The sequence below is a fragment of the Borostomias antarcticus genome (assembly GCF_949987555.1).
Source record: "Borostomias antarcticus genome assembly, chromosome: 3".
Taxonomy (NCBI): domain Eukaryota; kingdom Metazoa; phylum Chordata; class Actinopteri; order Stomiiformes; family Stomiidae; genus Borostomias; species Borostomias antarcticus.
This window is the reverse complement of record NC_140236.1, coordinates 30909084-30929197: the sequence shown is the minus strand read 5'-3', so window position 1 is coordinate 30929197 and position 20114 is coordinate 30909084. Positions and strand designations below refer to the sequence as shown.

The 20114-nt window shown below is 44.0% G+C and overlaps 1 protein-coding gene across 2 annotated transcripts in view; it reads right to left on the bottom strand.

Moving 5' to 3' along the window:
* Window positions 1-19901, bottom strand: part of LOC311330130 (arf-GAP with coiled-coil, ANK repeat and PH domain-containing protein 2-like) — a 45542-nt gene extending 25641 nt beyond the window's left edge. For both annotated transcript variants that reach the window (XM_084462122.1, XM_084462123.1), the window contains exons 1-6: window positions 19510-19901; window positions 8022-8079; window positions 6369-6488; window positions 5580-5633; window positions 3173-3231; window positions 1928-2111 (exon numbers count right to left, since the gene is read on the bottom strand). In XM_084462122.1, coding sequence (XP_084318248.1) covers window positions 1928-2111; window positions 3173-3231; window positions 5580-5633; window positions 6369-6488; window positions 8022-8079; window positions 19510-19562 — 528 coding nt within the window. In that variant the 5' untranslated portion in view covers window positions 19563-19901. The remainder of the gene's footprint in view (window positions 1-1927; window positions 2112-3172; window positions 3232-5579; window positions 5634-6368; window positions 6489-8021; window positions 8080-19509) is intronic.
* Window positions 19902-20114: the final 213 nt, after the last annotated feature.

The window sequence follows — 20114 nt, the reverse complement described above, 5'->3', positions numbered from 1 at the left end:
AAAAAAATCTATTTAATTACATGATCTGTAATTAATTAATATAATTAATGACAAATGAATAGCTTTTCCATTTTTTGCTGGCAAAAGCCCCCAAATGAAGATATTTCAATTCAAAGACATAACATGTACATTATTGTGGCTTTGTGATTGTGATTACTGACCGATGACCAAGGATCCCCACTCAGAGCGAGTAGTCAGCGCCAGTAGGCTACAAGGCTTCCATTCTTGTTGTCTTTTCTGTGTCATACAGCTGGTGGATTTTTGTAACTAGGGTGCCTCTTGAAGGCGGCTTGTAAGTTGCATCGTAGGAAGCAATTTAAAACGCCTCCATTAAGCCGTTGTCCTCTACCATTGAAATTGTCCTGCAGTCCACAGCAATCCACTTTGTGATGGAGTTTGTCAATTTTTCAGAGGTAGACTTGTTCATTCGGATCCTGTTCTCAGTGAGTGTGGATGCCGAAACCTGCTAATACTGGGGCTGACAGCTGTTAACATGTTTAGCATTGAGATAAGTTAGGCTAGAGCTGCTCCAATGGTATGCAAATTCTATCTTCTTTCTTGTAGATATTGCACATGACCACGCTCTTAATAACTGTCCCATCTAGGAGTTATTTTAAAGTAAACTATGTTTAAAGGGCCAAGCGAAGTCTGATTATCCGCTTCCACAAGTTTGCTTGAAGGCAAAGATGCTTTTCTGTGACACGCAACATACTGTAGCCTACGAGGTCATTCAAGTCCAAATTAAGTTTGTCACTTCAATAATGTTAAATCAGGCAATGGCTCGGCAACTGTGCCACCTACAACAGGACGAAACCGATGAATGTGATAAAATGCGTTAATTTTTGCATGATTAGTTATGTTTTGCATAATTAATTAAGCTAATTAAGGCATTACATTGACAGCCCTAATTATAACTATTGCTTATAACTATTGGTTAAAACTGTTGCTTATACCCATGTGGTTATTGTGGGAAAACGGTGGAAAGGGCTAGACAAGATGCAAAGACGCAGAGGTACAGGAGTAATTTAATCTACGACTGGAAGGAGATCTAAAAAGAGACTTCTTAAGTTCCTCCGAAAAGAAGGCAACCCTGATCATTTCACACTGAAACATATTAAAGATACAGAGCTTCAGTGGAGGGCGGGCCCCTTTAATTCTGTCTTGCTTACTGTGCATAATGGATTTTCTGTAAGTGTGATAGAAGGCGAGCTTGATGTGCCCCGCCTCTTCCAAGAGCAGGCTCCATTCTGCGGGACAGCCTCCGATGAATAGATCTTAGGCTAACTCAGCAGAACACGGCCCCTAAAGTGAAACATGCTCCTGGTCTTAACTCGGCAGAACACGGCCCCTACAGTGAAACTCCTGTACAGATCACAGACTCTCTCACACTACAGCACCGTGGATCCAGAGTTAAGGCAACTCCCTGTGAAAAACGGATCAGATCATCCAAGGCACACTCATTTTTCACGGACCCAGAGAAACGGACAGTCTAGATACTGTTTCACGGCTAAGCTGGGGCTAATATTATCAGCTGGAACGGAGAGTTGAGTCTAGTCTTTTACAGAGAGGATATGTTTATTATGGTCTCCCTTATCAAACAGTGTGGTCCATTCATCATGACTGCCGCAGCCCAGGGAGAGACGGGGTGCAGCGGTAGCCAGTGATGCATGGCAGTGGTCCGCATGGTGAAAGGTCAGCCAGGCTATCAGGGGAATGCGGCACATACTGAACGCCTATGACAAGACCGGGGTCTTTCAATTATAGCAGAGAGACCCCTTAACAGGCCTGTTAAATCATCTCTGAAGGAAGAGAGGAGAGAAATGGAAGTTTTGAGATGAGTATACCCATGGAACTGTGCAAGTGCCGTTTGAGGGTAGGCGACCTGTTCTTATAGCAGAGGAGCGCGCGTGTGTGTGTGTGTGTGTACCTGGAGGACGTAGTCGAGGACGATGTGTCGGAAGCACTTGCGTGTGGCGGTGAGGATGTTGGTGGCCTCCTCCACCTCGTGCTGCTTGTTGCGGGGCGCCTGGGCGTTCCTGGTCAGAGCCGCCTCCTTCTCCTCACTCACCTTGTCAAACTGCTTCTTGGCCTCTTTGAACTTACGCAGGTCCCTGGAGGGTGGAGAGGACGGTAGAGAAGGGGGTACGATAACACACCACTTAATAAGCTACATACAGTAGAGGTAGCTTGTGAAAGTGCAAGTACCCAAGGATCAAGTCAATCACAAGACAGAAGACAATGGGTGACACTGAAAGACTCATCTCACTAGTTTATGTCAATATGTAGACTATCAGATCATGCGTCTATTTGAGTGTGTGTGTGCTATGTGTGTATGTTTAGTTTAGCAGAAGGGCTTAAGGAAAACGATTGTGCTAATAATCTAGTTTCTCTCTTCTTAGGAGAACAAATGTGTCTCTACAATACAGCTTTTGGGGTCAGGTGTCTGGTGCCATCTGCTCATAGTAGTATCGTTCAACAAAGGAATAGATTACACTAGTCTCAGCTCTATTCTCAAGATATATTCTCCAAGATAGCTGGCCAAAAGATAAAGGTCCATAAGATCCATATTGCCGATCTTATAATGTCAGTCTTATAGTGCACTACACACTGAGTAAATTGTCATGAATGGACACCCATCTATTCTTGTAGGGGACAGAAAAAGCCTATTACTCCAGTTCCGAACCTACATCTATAGCTTTGTGTTGCTTGAGTTTAAGGGAGATTGAATCACCTTGGAAGGTCGAGGAGGAGTGATTGTTAGGAACATTGTTCCTGGCAGTCTCTTATAAAGCAGGTGCTGATGTAGGAGTTTATCCTCTGTGTGCCGTGGGCAAAGGCACGCTAATCCTTAATAATTAAATAAATAGTCGCCACCAGGATTTTGCTGACTTACCAAGTATGTGGTGCTTGTACAGTACAATAGTATGTTAGCAACTGCTTGGAAGCTATACTTGAATAGGAAGATATTCATTGCATCAACAGACATTCATTCTTGCATCAACTGTCATGTACAGTATGTAAGTGCTACTAGTGTGATATTCTTCACAGTTCCATCTAGCGGTGCTTCTCGAGTTATTGTTGTCTCCCCTGAGTCAAAGACAAAATTCTAATTTTAGGACAGGAGGTTTCTCTGCACTGTGCATCGTTTAAAAAACTAAAAACAAATACTTACTCTTTCACAAAGGTTTGAAGCTGGATCTTGATAGATCGTTGGGCCTGGTCAAACAAAATCTAGAGAAAACAAAGATGCCAGAGTAAGCACTGATCGTGAAATCATGCACACCTTTTCACATCAACCACATCATTACACATGTTCTACTATTTATTATTTTCCTGTTAATGAGGACCTGGCATGTGAAACCAAGTTATATAAAAGTAACCGGGTGCAAGTCAGCAGTTCCTCGAATTAGAGTGTGTGTGTGGCTTTCTTACTTCGCAGGTATAATTTACTAAATGAGCACAAATAGAACTGACTTTGCAATTTAGAAAAATAAATGTGTTTTAACTACAACACCCTCAGAGAACATAAGCCTACAAAAACCAACATGCCCCCACCAAGAATGATGTCATGTGTGTTTTCACATTCTGGCTACTAAGGCCCCACACTCATGCGTTTTCACTGAAAAACACCCCTGTTTACGCCTAGCAATTATACCACGGGGAAAACGGCCCTCGAATCCAGAGGCCTTGGAATACAGCCAAAACTATGTTTTGGGCCTCGAAATCCAGAGCTGCATTCTAGTGTAATGGGCAGATCTGGGGGCTCTTGAAAAAATCTATAGAAATGCAACGCTGTGTTCACTTCACATTATAACAATGAAACGGGTGATTTACGAGTTTGAGTTATACTGTAGGAATCAAGGGGATGTTTGTGATTACTATAGTTAATAGAGAAATAATAACAGGAGTCACACAAAAAAACAGCCAAGGGGATAATAACATAGGATGAACTTGAACTGTATTCAATGTTTACAGGTTCCCAAACAAAAGTAGACACTTCATATAATAATATTATCTGGTTCAAAGAAGAAAAAGGTCCTAAGAACTCTTCTGGCAAAAAGTTACAGAGCCTTTATTACCTCTGCACCAGTACAGGGCAGGGCGAGAGGTACAGTAATGTTTTTGGTGGCGTGCGTGTGTGCGAGAGTGTTTGTCTGTTGGCAGAATTACACAAAACGACTGGACCTATTTTAAAAGCAGGGAAGGCGCCAGCCATGGAACTCAAAGGGGATGTACAGTAAATGTTTTGTTGTTGACTGTTGGCGCTGGTCTTGGACAGATGCATTTTAAACTCACAACATGCTGGACTATGCTACTAGCCAAAATAGATACCCTGGATTGCGAAGGCTCAAACTTGTAAATCCCCTGTTTGATATGCTCTTTAATGGTGGCTGATACGCAGTTTCAGGCATGTTAGTGTGATGAGAGATTAGAACAGATCTTTACGTGTAATTTTGCATCTAATCGCAGATTGGTTTTCCCCATTCGAAAGTGTAGCCCAGAAAAAAATCACTAGTGTATTCCAGGTCTAAATTGGTGCCTAATACACCTACATGTTTCCTCAAAACAGTCCGAGTGAGGAAAAGGGAGAAAACGCACACTGTAGTCTTGAAGAGGTGCCGGTAGAAAAGAAAAAGAAACCGCACACTCAGGCTCTCGATGCTGGGTGATTTACTCAGACAATGTTTCGGCCTAGCGGCCTGTGTCAAAGTCTTCCGACTCCCATGGGTGACACTAAAACAGTCAGCAAAACACTCCCTGTGAGCAGGCTGGCTTGAGGTTTCAGTCAGCTGTTGAGACAGACAGACAGACAGACAGACAGAGACAGACAGACAGACAGACAGACAGACAGACAGACAGACAGACAGAGACAGACAGAGACAGACAGAGACAGACAGAGACAGACAGACAGACAGACAGACAGACAGACAGACAGACAGACAGACAGACAGACAGACAGACAGACAGACAGACAGACAGACAGACAGACAGAAGGGGCAGTGTGGTAGGGGAGGCCTGTCTTGTGTGCGACAAACAGATTCAGCTCTGTGCTTTAAGGATCATGTGCTCAGAGGATGCTGAGTGGCTAACTTAAGCCACCAGTCAGCTGACCCCCACCACAGTCTAGTGTTGAGTCACAGCCTCAGGGCTGGCCTGTGGTTCCTTGGGGTTAGGGTGGTAGAAGGTAGGGCGTAGGAGAAAAATTAAGGGACGAGGTGGAAGAAGGCGGATAAGGGGACTATGGAAACGGGGTAGGAGACTGAGAAGAAAAGTAAGGAAGTTATTATTCTACTAAGCAGGAAGCCTGGTCCTTGTCAGATGGAACGCACTGCATTTTGAGATGCTCTTAGCGTCTTTGCTGGGAAGAAAGGGGGTAGTAGGGTCATCACACATACTACAAATCCTCATGCGAGTTTAATAGGCCTTCTGGGTCTTAAACAAACGTGCCAAGTTCTTAGAAGAAGAAAAAAACACCACCACTCTGTCTCTCGTCTTTGTTTTCGTCATCCAACATAAGCAGCTCTGATTGAGGACAGGAAAAAACAGGACATCCGGCTTCATGTCAGCTGCAGTCATACCGTGTGATAGTTGATCATCTCCTGCAGGCTCTCAGCAAACTTGGTGAGACTGGACTGTGGAGAGAAAAGTGGAACCGTAAAACAACGACATCGAACCGATCCGTACAAGGACATGAGATCCCAGTGCATGAGGACCATGGATAAAGCAATTGTGTAAGGCATGCACACACCCCCACACACAGTGACAAGAGATAGGAAACATTGATTTCTAAACCCCTGACGGGTTTAAAAAAAAAAAGAAAAAAAAAGAAAAAAAAAAAAGTATAAGAGTATGAGAAAACCTTTTAGTGTGTTATGTTATGCCTTTTGTGGGGTGAACAATGGTGCTTTGAGAGAGAGTTCCTTAGCCAAGGCATTCTTCTTCTCTAAATATGCACAGAGCTGAACAGCAGGCCCAGGGGACACAGGGGCAGTAGGGGAAATATACAAATACAAAACACGAGCGGGTCTCCATGCAAAACAACGCCCGTGAGAACCACCACCAGGCTAAAGGGACAAAGAAGACATTGGTGTTTTCACTTTGCACGCCAGCCGCATGTACACTGCTCAAAGAAATAAAGGGAACACCAGTCATCAATCATCATGGTGGATCTCCATTAACTAAATAACCAAGTTGAAAATCTTTATTGATTACATCGTGCAATTCGCCGAGAACAAAATGACGGTCAATGGAAACCAAAATCATTAACTCATTGAGAGCTGGATGTGATTAAGTGTGAGGAAGTGTTCCCTTCAATTTTTTGAGCAGTATATATAACAGGTAGGTGCCATGTTGCGGTTCTTAGTTACCTCGATGACCTCATCTTTGGTGGACTGCTGGGCCAGCTCGCGGATCCCGTTGACGAACTGTTTGTTGGCCGTGTTGTAGGCCTTGCCAGCATCGATCATACCGATGCACAGCTTCACCAGCTAGAGGTGGGTGGAGAGAGAGAGAGAGAGAAAGAGAGAGAGAGAGAGAGAGAGAGAGAGAGAGGCAGAGATTGAGTGTGGGGAAGAATGTGAGAGAGAAAGAACACGAGGGAGAGAAAGAGGGAGATGGGGAATAAGAGAAAAAGAGAGGGGGTATCAAAAATTAGAAAGAGAAAAAGAACAATGAGAGTTAGTGAGAGAGAGAGAGAGTTGCCAGAAAAATGAGGCCTGATGGATAAAACAGTGCTTGCCATTCCTTCGGGGCAACATTTCATGTTCAAACACTGGAAATTGGCTGCAGCCCACTAGACTTCAGTGAGCTAAAACATCTTGCGCTTGGACAGACTGTAGCAAGTAAAACAGCTAGCCTACTATTGTGAATGTAACAAGCGTTTACGGCTAATTAATCATCAACCCTTGGAACTTTGTTTAAGGCCTCTGACTCATCGGTGGAGGCTCATTAGCCTCATCCCAGGTTATGTAATCCCACAAAAACCCTGGCTCCTCTCCACTCACTCCCACACAGGACCCAGCAGAGAGACCGACTGACTGCTCCTCCACAGTCACCATGCTTTCATCTGGGCCGGGGGTGGGGTTGGGCTCAACGATGGAGACTGGAGGGAGAGAGAATCTAACATCTCACGGAGACATTCAGTAGAGCTCTGAGATAGTTGCACTCTAGTGGCTTTTCTGGACTTTCATGATATAGAAAGAGAAGCTGTTGAGGGTGGGGTGACTTGTAACATCAAAGCCAGGTGGATGAGAGCAGGTCCCAAAGCTGATTGGGTCTGAACTCAAAGCACGGGACAAAATAACCAGTAATATCAACATCAGCACTACGTTATATTAAAATTTACCCCTGGAGCCTGTGTGTCTCATCTGGATCTTCAATCTGACCAATATCTACAGTATCATGACCAATAACAAAACAGCTTCATTTGATTGTCCAACCATTGTTATTGTCTACTTTTTGTTTATATGACATTCCGGGGGAGATGGGCTTCAAGAGAGATTTAATAATGGCTTTAATAAAGCTAGTGTTGTTTTAAGATTAGGTTTGGCCATGTGTGTATGAGTGGTGGGACCCATAAGCCTAGTTCTAGGTCTCGTAGCAACTATGGCTAGTTTCTAAGAAAAGCTTCTTCCTCCCCCCTGCCCTATCCCCCCACTCCCAGATCCTTCCGCTGCAACGCAGCCAGGGGAAGTGACACCCCGCCATGGCGTGAGTCACGTACGAGAGCAAGGGCGGGACTGTGGGCTCTCCAGTCCAGAACAATGAGCGGCAGTCTCAGGAGAGGAGAACCAGGGTCAGTGGTGTAGGTGGTGAGGCCCACTCTGGCCATTCACTGTGATTTAACTTTTGATCTCAGACCAGCTCTAGGAGGGAAGATGATTCAGGGTCGTTGTGGGGATAGGAGGGGTTGCTAATTGAGAGAGGCAGGACACAGTGCTGGTGTCAAGGCTAAAGATGTTGTCCACTGGCCCAGCTGATAAAGGTCTTCAACTCCCCAGCATGACTGAGCACCTACTCACCTTGTCAAGTTTGGACTCCAGCTCACAGACATCCCCCTCCACCTCTTCTATGGTGGCCCTGTGAGGACAAAAAGAACAAAGGTTTAGTTACTCAAAGGGGGAAATTTAAGAGTCAGAGAAACTGTCAGTATTTACAGGCAAATGTAGGATTCATAGTCAAAAGAGGAAATGAAAGGAGTCCAAACATTTATTTTGACAGTTTACGTGACAAGCTAGGCGAGAGCTGAGCTGACGCAGAAAGATTGCAACAAAAATCGGTGGAAAAGGGGAACATATGCTACACCGACCATCCACACACACACGTGCACACACACACATGCACGCACACACACATGCACGCACACACACACACGCACACACACACACGAGGGGCGGCCAGATTGAGCTGCATGCCACATCGGGTAACGCCACAGGCCATTATCTGGCATTTTGACATCACCATGGCACAGCGTGGCCTTCCCAGGAACAATACCCTCTGAGCTGTTTGGAATGCCGCTTGAGAGAGGGAGAGGAAACGGGGAATGACATCATGCCAAGGCTGCGCATGAGCAATGCTGCTTGCTGTGAATTGGCCTACAGTGTCAACACAAACAACACAGTTCTTATGTGGACATGGGGGATAAAGCTCAAAATGACTACCTTCTCATAGGCGGTACTAGCATAGATCTGTTGTCAATTCAAATGTGACCATCAGTGGTGTAAAGCAGTGTTAATATTGTTGACGAAAACCATGACAAATTATTGGTCAACGACCTTTATTTAGTTATCGTCATGACATAATACCTAAATAAAACTTAATTTATGATGACAAAAACTATGAAGAAATCTATTGACAGCAAATAAAACTAGACGAAAATGTTAGGGAGAAACAATTTGGGAAGAGATCCAATAAGAATAATGAGATTTCTGTTTAAGTTTTTGCTCATACTGAAAAAACTCCAGGCAAGGACAGCGCATAGAAATGTAATTCAGTAGCTTTGTCCATCGGTCTAATAGATGTAGGAGTATGCGAGTTTGGAAATTCTAGAGAAATTGTTAAAATAATGTATTGCACTTTAACTAAACCCATTCGATTTTAGACTACTAAATCTACCGTTATTTAGTCAACTAAGAGAGACTCAAAGTAAAACAATTCAGATGACTAAAATATGACTAAAATCAAATTGCACTTAGTCAAAAGACTATGACTAAAAGGTAAATCAAAATTTGCTGTCAAAATTAACACTGGTCTAAAGGGATGTAATGAAAGAGTCCATGGATGCTTCTCAAAAAAGATCAATCAAACAAACAAATATATAGCTCTCACATTATCACTGTTCTCACGAGGACTTTGGCCAGGACACATCAGGTATGGGACCCCTCCTAACTGAGATACTCTATCTTTCTCTATCACCTCTCCAATCAGGTCAACTCCCACGTCCGCTGTAGGTATGCACACCTACAGTAGCTACGGTAAAGTATTGAATCATTAACCTGAGCACTGGGTAGTTTGCTTGCAAGCTGCTCTTTTTCTTGTCCATGGCACAGCCCCAGGTCATTATTCAACAGTCTAGCAACATGGCAGCTGTGAGCTCAAGTAGAGATTTGGACTCGGTTCAGCCTATTTCTCCTTCCTTTGGTCTGAATGATTATATCATGAGAATAATGACACTTATCATAGCATCATGAGAAAGGCCCAGTTAAGGAAACCCGACTATGATTTGGGACTTTTAAGTCAATCTACACCTGACCTCACACAAGCCGACTGGCTAAATATAGTAGGCTACTAGGCTTGCCCTACATTTTGCTATGAGAAGAACTGAGGTCTCGTATTGCTACTGGTGCTGGTCTTGGCCTGGCCTTTTCTGCGAGCTGAGGCGCAACTGTTCCAAGTGAAAAGAGCAGGCTTTGTGGGAGTCCACAGCAGTGAGAGAGAGCTTATCTGGGTCCCGCCACATGTCCCCGGTGCAGCTCCTCATCGGGATAGTGAGGCTTCGATAGGGATCAGTGCCGGCCGATGGAGCGTGTGGGGAAAGATGGGCTTATATTCATCTGCAGGTTGTTATGCAATGTGATGCCATTTGGGCTTGGGTATATTAATCAAATGAGGATCTAAGAGAAAGGGAGTGTGTGTGTGTGTGTATGTGTTGTGTTAACTGTGTGCAATGTCTGTGTGTGTGTGTGTGTGTGTTTGGGCGGGGGTGCACGAAGGCGTTGGGATTAGAGTGGCACCCAGTGCTACAAGCGGGAGGGCCAATCCAAAACCCCCTCCACCTGTTTCTACGGCTGCCAATGCCCCATGCTGTCACAACATCTGGCTTCTGACAGAAAAACAAGACATACTAGTAGGCATGTTTCTGCCAATATCGAGTGCGAAGCCAAGTTTCAGCTACAGCTTCTCCTGCATCAGTGTAACACTGTCACACTAAGTCAACTGTCCCCTTCTGTTCTGCAGGGGATACTGCACAGCATAGGATAGCTGGGGTAATAGACTCGATTTCAATGCTTTCAACCTTGTCTGATTCCTGGCATACAATGGAGCCAAATGCGTTATTCACGCATGGCAATTTTAAATGTGTAGCTTACTTGGCTTGGCCAAAGTGAGGATTGCAAAACTTCTGCAGAAGCAAGCTGCTACAGTATGAGCCTAGTCAAATGCAGGTGACTCTGTAGTGGTTAAATGTCTTATGCCCAGAAGGAGACTGATCCTCTCTGTCTGGCAGCTTTGAAATAAGTTGCTGTTTATCTGGAGCTGGCTAAGCGCAGAGCAGCCATGATTCAGCAGCCATCAAGGGTGCTTTGGCCTGATGGCAGGGCAAACCATAACACAAATTGTTGTTCCTGCCCGTTCCACAATTCTAGGAAATAACACGATCACCTTGTAATGGGGTTTAGGCTTACAGCTGGTTTAAGTATGATTTGCAATAAGGGTCATATCAAAGACACAAGTAATATAATATGCAAAAGTAATATAATTTACAAAAGTCAAGCTAAGCATTATGGCCTAGCCCCATCATGTAGGCTGCAGTCAAACTGGCTCCTCTCCTGCTCTGTCTAGCCATGAGAACATAAATGTTTTCTGGTAATCTGACACTCCGGCAGAGAGAACTTGTAAAGTGCTGACCGGGTATAAGGAAGAAGGGACTCAGACTGACGAAATCTAGGCCACAGCCTTGATTTTGGAATCTGTCCAGTGTTGGGATAATGAGCAGAAAGAGAGAGAGAGGGGGGTGAGAGACGGAGGGAGGGAGTCACACTAATGAGGAAACTTCAGAGAAGCAGAAGCAGCACTAGCCCAGAGATTCTCTGACCCATCAAGGCTATTACAGGACACGCTGTGCTTCTGACACAGAGGCTATGTGCTGCTGCTACCGTTACTGCTCTGTTTACTGATAACAGCTACTGTACGGGACTTTGCTGCCTTGTTAATGCTGCACCCCTAGGGGTACTGCACTAATGCAGTCTCTAAGCATCCTTTATCTTAAACCTGTAGTAAGATTTGTGTAAGATTTTAAACATTTAAATAAGTATAGTGCTAGGGCTGCACAATTAATCGTGAATTAATCGAAATCGCGATTATGACCTCCGCGATTAACTAATCGCAAAAGGCCGCAATTAATGTGATTAATAATTTCGCTTTGAATTGAGTGTGCTAGGACTACACGGACGAATCACAGGCGCTTATGCTGTCTGACCAATCACATGCGCTCCCGCTGAGTGCGCTGTGCGCAGCAATTTCACTGAGAAGACAGATAGCAGTAGGGCAAGACAAGTGTCACAAGAGTACCTGCAGCCGTGAGTAGTGAAAAAATGAGTGAAAACGAGGTCAGTGAGTTAGTAGCAAGAAAGGGATCAACGTCCGTGATTTGGGAGCATTTTCATTACGAAAAAGATGATGTCGCTCAAGCCCAGCAGGTCATATGCAAACTGTGCAGAGCTAAAGCTATTACTTTGAAATATTAATCGCAATTACCATTTTGAAGCAAATAATCACAATTATTATCTTTTGTCATAATCGTGCAGCCCTATATAGTGCAACGATAAAATCGAAAGGGATACAGTAAGCGATTGAACTCCTCTGTGAAAACCATGCTTTTGTAGATGCTGCTCTGCTACCAGGGATGCACTGAAATTTCGGTAGGTGAAATCGACCGAAAATAGCAACAACAATTTTTTTTTTTTTTTTTTTTTTAAACCAAATAATACATGGTGTTTTTTGATGACGCAATGACGTGGTGCTCTTCTGTGAACGCATGGCGCAGGTGAGTGCTGTAGGCTAGAAGCTCCATGAAACTGTTTGCAGCATGGACATATCAAAAGTGCATTAAAAAAAAAAAGTATTATTATTATGATCAAAGTTTCTGAAAGAGACGCCAGGTTGGCCACTTGAAAAGTATGCAAAACTGAAATATGTAGAGGGAGTACATCGACAAAAACCTTCAGCACTTCCAAGTTTAATTTACCACTTTAAATCACGACACCCTGAACAACATGCCGATTACAAAAAAAAAAACACGGCAACTAAAAGGAAAGCTCCTCCCAGCACCCCTACTCCATCTGTGGTCGAAGCTTTTGAAAAAGCAATAAAATACGCAAGTGACGGTGCCAAACAAAAAGGTATCACTACAGAGCATAGCGGGCTTCATTACACCATGCCAAGTAGACTGCATTAAATTTAAATATTTTTTATCACCTTGTAAGCTTTTTCCTTGAAGAAATAAAACATTATACAATGGTACAAAAATTGGCAAAGGAAATGAAAAATTGCCACCGGTAACGCACTCGGTATTCGGCCAAATGTTTCCAGAAATGTTTCGGTTTCTGACAAAAAAAAAAAAGATCGGTGCATCCCTCTGCTACAGCAATTATAATCGCCAAATTATTCTAATAGACGGTCCATCACCATAGCATTAATAATAAAATAAATATCAATGAAAAATGCTTGGAGGTGAAATGCTTGGCCTCATCTGGTTCAAAGCGGGCGCAAGTGCTGAGATCCAATTAGAAACACAAGGCATTCTTCTATGGCCTTTTGGGTACCCAAACCCACAAACAGATTATTGCTGGCTGAATTTACCCTGGCAGACCAAATTGAGCCACTGTTGTAGTTAAAAGCTAGCTCGTAGCTGGCCCATAGCGCAGACGTTACATACTACAGCTTTAAATGCAGCCCCCTTGACACTGGTAGTCTTCTCTCACTAGGTTGGTCTGCGCTTAGCTTAGCTGGAGCCCTGGGACCAAAGCCATGGGAAGGTAGGAGGATCAAGTAAGGGCACTTCCCTCAGTGTTTACCGTTGCAGGGCCTTGAACCGTTACAAAACAAAGCAAGACTGTAATGAACTTGAAATGAAGAGACAGATTATTCCATGCCTGGGGATGTTAACAAGCGCAGGGTCCTCTCAAGTCTCAAGTACTGATAGTGGTGTTTGAGTAACAAAATGAACATTTGCAGCACTTTCTTGCCAATTCCTAGGCATCTGTGGGCGAAATTGATTTTCTTCACAGTTTAGATTCAAGCATAGCAAGATACTGCAGCTGTTTTTGCAAAACCAGCTGCATATTTTGAGGGGCAGGGCGTCAGCGTGTCCGTGTAATGGTGAAAGCGATGGAGCACTTTTATCTGACCTGAATCTATAGTCTTCTACAGTCTTTAGACTGCAGCAGAAGACATGATCACACAAAGTGAGACTGTGGTCAGTATGAAAGCTTCTCTGTGATGCTTTCTGGATACTAGAGAGACCTACTGTAAATACCTCATTGAGAGGGGATACAAACAAAAACAGAAGATTTACAGACATAAAACAAGGCATTTTTCATTCAGAGTCCCCTGCTGCTCATCCCCACTGTGAGATGAACAAAGCACCCTCAAGAAACAAAAACCTAAATCAACGGACTTCGATGGACTTGCATCAACAGGCAAAGTTCACTCGGCAGAGTTAGACTAGTGTTTGACTTTTTTTTTTTTTTTTTTTTTTACTAACGTAACGTAGGGGGGACAAAATTAAGTTTACAAAAATAAGCTTGATGTCATTCTCATTCTGATACAAATTGAGCATTCTGAAATAGAGCCAAAAAGATATAGTTGAAATAAGATTAAAGAAATTTAGGAAAAAATACCAAGCATATGGAAATCACTGTATGTCCTCTTGACTGTGTCTAAAGAGGCAGCGTTATTCAACGCTATCATGGAAAGCTGCCCAGCACAGACAATTTTCCGTACGGCAACCTACTTTCACTGTTAATAATGTTATCGTACGACCATTCCATTATATGTCAAAAAGAATCTCCTGCTCCCATCTACAACCAAGACTGTATTCTCAAGGTGATGGGAGATAAAGTGGCTCACTAAAGAAAATCAGGTGTCCTTTCCTCCCCTCAGGAATCCTGGCCAAAAGGTGGTTATCTCCCTTTATCCATCTCAAAATAAGGTGGCCTTGGCGCCAAAATACGAGACAGGAGTTATCTGAAGAGATGAATCAGCTTGAGAATGAGATCTACTACACAATCCACACTGGGAAACGGGACATGGACTGACAGGCTGGACCAGCAGCACAGTCATAGAGTCTTTCCATTGGCACTTTTGGCTGCGCCGGGTCAAACCTTGACGTCTGGATTTGCTTTTCCGACCAGTTTACTGTCGACCCGAGCCTGAGATGAACCCTCTGCGGAGTGGCGCCAAAGGGGGCCAGACCGGCCTCCGAGCGGGTTGTGGTGACGTGAGATGGGCTCTAGCGTTAGCCTCGGCAGCATCCTTCTTTGGTCTAATTGCATATGAAAACTATTGCAATTTAGCTTACCACTACAGCATTTGGTTACTGTCTGAGGCATCTTTATTAATTATACCATTTTGTAGTTTTTTTTTCACAACACATCATTTTTCAGCACATTCCCTCATATAAATCATTATTAGTCTCTGCGTTTTTCATGTCGAAAGACACTCAAATTAGACCTGTGTGAATTTCATCCCGTAGGCTATGTGTTTTTTTTCCCCCATTTCCGTGTACAGTCGTCTAACCTGACAAGCGCGTCATCAGACACCTTCTAGCGGGACAGCCCTGTTGTAATGGAGATGTACCTAAATCACAGCAGAGTCAAACTGCGCCAGGCCAAGCAAGTACATGTGCACTGAAAAGCCCCAATTGAACTCTGTCCTCTGCTTTGAGGAAGTGTGTTGCACCACAAAGGGAGCTGGCTGGCTAGCAGAAACTTTCCAAAAGACTAGTTTATGCAAATTTAGCCTATATAATTGCTAGCTGTGTTGCATGATTGAAAAGACAGGGTAAATGTACACATTGAGGAAGGAACATAAACTTTTTAAAGTGTTTGGGTGTAAGGGAAGAGAGCTATATTGAGATGCATATTATGTGGTATGAGAGGATGTAGGATACAGGCCAATGAAGAGAAAATATGGTCTTGCTTGGGAAGCCACATCAATGCCTAGAAGGCCAACTCAGCATCCCAGAGAAGAGTTGAGGCAGAGATTGCCTGAAAGCACTGGTTAGGTTCTCATTTTCACAAATCCCGGGTTTGACGTTCAGGGTAGAGATTCAGTCGACCAAGACCAAGTGAGAAGCAATATTTCTGAAGATTTCACTTGACTACCACTGCCAACGGGGCATCTGTTGGAGACAACCACAGACTGTTTTACAGCTGTGCCAACTGCCCTAGGCCTACGCTGTATGCCACCCTTTTCAGGCAAAACCACTGTTAAGATAGACAGTGTCAGCGTGATAGTCAGTAGTAGCCCTAGGCTATATCTCAAACACCAGCATAGTGAATTCCCTTTCAGTTACTCAGAGTGCTTCCATAGAAAGTTTATGGATACTTTAACCAGGTTGTCTGCCAAAGAGGGGGTTGTGTTTTACAGTATGTGTGTGGGAGTGAGGTAGTTTAACAGGTTAGTCACGCACACACGCATACTCAACACAATGGCCAACTCTGTGGGCCCCGCCACAGTACCTCTGAGGCATCAATGTCTGAGCAACAACATACTTCAAAAACACCCCCCAAATCAAAGTCTTAGTGTGGCTCTTTCTGACGACATCAATATCAGGGAATCTACAGAGACAGGCAGGGGGCGGGTCTTGGAAGGGAAATTCTGATTGTGGAAGACGGCCCCACCATTCATACCTCTACTCGATGATGCTCGATGGAAAACATAAGAGTAGGCGGAGTCTCAGAGCTGCAGTGGCGTATATCCTGTCATTGTTATTAGAGAGTAGGGATGTGTTGATAGGAAGAAGGGGGTTCCTGCTGTGGTCAAAACCCACCATTAGCCTAGATGCACTCAGAACACAAGATGAGATCACTGTATACAACTGAACATCATAGAATTAGGGCCATAGAATTAGTCTTGGGCACGCCTGTCCCATGTCTCATAGGAGAATGACTGTAGGTGTTGAGTCCTGGAACAAGCAATTCAGTTACAGGACCCAGGGAGCCAGTTGTGAAGTGCAACCTCGGACCCCACCCAGCTCTCCTCTGGCTCTGATGACAAGCAGGCCACCTATTCTGCTGCAAGCACTCGCTAACCACAACGTCTGCTTTATCCAGAGGCACACCAAAAGACAATCATCATAACCATATAGACAAAAACTCAAACCATATACGACACTCATTATGGGATGGTGAGAAAGGCTAGGCCTACTGTAGCACTATACTATCATAGTGACACTCTCCCCATCAGTCTGTAAATAAATACTAGTTGCTTCTAATTGCTGGTGGTAATGATTCCCATTAAATCCCACAAGGGGATTGTGGATGACTTCAGCCGTGTACATGGGTTCACCTGGGGAGAGAGCCAGACTAAGGAGGTTCTATGAGCAAGACAAACTGACAGCTAGCCTTAGCTAACTGTCCTACTTGAATTCCAAAAGAAACTGGCCCATCACACACATTCTTGAACTTAATAGAAGTTAATGTATCTGGCAGAAGAGATGTAACGGTATGGAAATTTCACATCCCGATTATAGTGACCAAAATTATCACGGTTATTGGTATTATCGCGGTATTGTTAAAATGTGCTGAAAATGTTCAAAAACGACTGATACAGACACTGAAATCATTTCGCTAAGTTTTATATTGAAAACCACAAATACAATTAGCACCACTATGCACATTTCGTTTGCATAAACATTAAAACAATGCGTCTTGGAGACTGTTGCTAATTTTGGTTGATGCTGAACAGTTACAGTGAGTTTTTTAAAGCGCGGGAGTCCAACACAGTTTTAATGAAAATTTTAGCGCAATAAATGTAACCACATTTTATCACAGTTTATCATTATACTGGTTGTCATTACATCCCTATCCGGGAGTGTCCTCTCGTCTGTATAAGAAACACGAGCGGCGGCCTGCCAGCTGTGGGGTTGTCAACGAAGCAGCTGGGTAAATTGCCACTTCTATCAAACCATTCTAATGACATCATGTAAATGGCAGTCAGCCAGCTCCGGCAGGATTTCCAGTTAGACATAATGCTAACATTGTGTGGAGGACAGAGGACATCAAAGGAAAATCTATAATTGCAAGGAACATAATCCTGAATATTTTATAAAGAAGGCTAGCTGGAATGAATAGCCTAGGTTGAACTGATGGCTGTGCGCAAGTCAAATTCCCAACAAGATGACAGATATTTTTGACCATTACTACAGTACTGTGCTTTCATTTCTCCAACACCCCCTCAACACTGGTTAAGAGGTCACATCAGGATGACTATTAGACTACAGCAATGAGACGAGAAGAGAATGCTCAATGACAGGTTTGTATGAGAGCATACTTGAAGAGTCAGTAAAACTTTGAGAAATAGGGCAAGTTCAGTAATCACCAAGCCTAATGCCAATTAGCCTGAGATTTGCATACCAGGATCAGGATGTGGATAGCAAAATCTAGGCTAGAGAGAGAGAGAGAGAGAGAGAGAGAGAGAGAGAGAGAGAGAGAGAGGGAGAGAGAGAGAGAGAGAGATGGGTGTAGGCCTCCAAGTTGCCACTTGAAAAACACCCTTTCCACATTTGGGGGCTCCACATTCACTGGCACAGAGTTAAAAGAAAACACAAAAATGGAAACAGATGTCAAGAGAAAGTTATTCCTTGCTGGTCTGCATCCATGTTTTTGTCCATTTACTCTCTCTTTCCTCTTCTCTGCCAAAACAAACAGAGGGAAAAATGACGAGTGACGAGATGGCGGTCTGAGTGGAAAAATCTTTGTGTTGTTCAAGGGACCTTTGGTGAATCCCTCCTGACCTACAGTGGACCTGAGCGGAGCTTGAGTTCAAATGACTTGGACTGATGATGGCTGCTCCAAAGGGTAGGGTTAGGAGGAAACACGGGCAGTTGTTTAGGCTAGCTGTTTGACTACCCATGTCAGTGGACTACCCAGGCTCTCTGACCTCACTTCCTGACAGATGCAATGACTGCAAGTGCAAAGCAATGTGAGAGAATATTTTCCAAGACCAGGGGCTAATGGGGAGTCAAGGTGAGAAGCAATAATTACCTCTGGGCTAGTGGTAGTCCATTGCTTGTGAGCACATTGACCAACTTTGTGATCACTGCCTGGGAGGATACCACCATCACCCCAAAACGACCATTTTGGTAGTAACGGGGTGTAACCCTCTAGTCATGTTATCCAGTGGAAGAAGGACACCCATGGCAGGGACATGTAGGGTGACAACATAAAACCAACCAGACCAATCAGGGTTTGTGGTTTGTGCCCGTCATCGATGCACACCGGATTAGGAGGCTTTCGTCCATCCCACAAGCGTATCTTGAGGAACTGTTCCTCTCTCCACATTTCCGGCAAACAACTTTCTAACATCTGCTCCTCATTTGGTGAGAGAGGATGTTGCTGAGTAAGTAGGGAGGGGGGGTGAATGGGTGGCTCTTGCTGAAAGCTCGGAAAACCCAGGCTTTACTGAAGAATACTTTTCATCTTTTCAACCAAGGATTTAGAGAGATGGGCAGTATGTCTTGAACCCCAGTATAAAAAATGACAATGGCAGGTGTAAAACTTGTGACTCTACTGCAATTTTCCCCACATTGTGTTATTCAAAGAGGGAAAAGGTTGACATCAGTACAAGAAGCCAGTTGGCTCTCAAATGCCTCAGTCATTGGCTTCAGTGAAATATGTCACATAGCTAGATCCGAGTCATATTTGCTGGGAGAGGCAGTGGGGCATGGGAAACTACAGGCGGTGGCAGTCAAGGAAATACATTTCTAAACCTATTTGGAACAGACAATGACTAACTACACTTGTACATTATACAATGCACAACATTTAGCCATCTAGCTAACGTTAGCGACCAAGTGTTGGGTTGAGTCCGACACAGCTTGCTTGCCAATTTGTTCTGGACAAAAATAGCCAGTAGTAGCTCGCCAAATAGCAGTGAGACGGCTTATTAACGTCAGCTAACGCTAGACAGATTGCATTGGAAAGACTCAAACACTAACATGAACGTAAAGCTTCTGCCCAGCAATATTTGGAAACAAAGCCGAGGAGTAACAGACACAGTTGGTCTTACCTGAATCTTGGCGAGTCTTTCAAACATTCCTCGAAATCCACCGTTATCTTCATATTGCTTATTGAGTAAAAAGTACGGATTATAACTTGGATTAGAAGCAGCAGCCCCTTTCAGATATCCCGGGTTAAGTAGCTCGCTAGCTAACGTTAGCTAGCAGGGTTTTCTTCACAATCCAGCCGACGTCAAAGTGTCAGCCAGCTAGCCTATGGCTAGCTAGCTATTTATGTAAATTTCCGTCAATGCAACCATAAACTCGTAGCTACACGTAAGTGAGGTGATTAATTAAAATATAAATAATAATAAATTAGTCAAATTTAAAATAGAGAGCGGTTCACTTGCTAGGTCATATCAGCCAGTGGGAGAAGGCAACCACACACACTCACTCGCTCACACACACACTCCTCCACCAGCCCCTCTGAACCGTCCAGTGATCACGCGCTTCTCCATCTACTATGCACGCGCATGAATGCTCCGTGAACAGCCAATGGGAACAACGCTCCCCTCAGCTACCAGCTGCTCCGTGAACAGCCAATGGGAACGCTCTCCTCAGCTACCAGCTGCTCCATAGCTTTGATGAAAATAAACAGATGACCTGTAAGTGACTG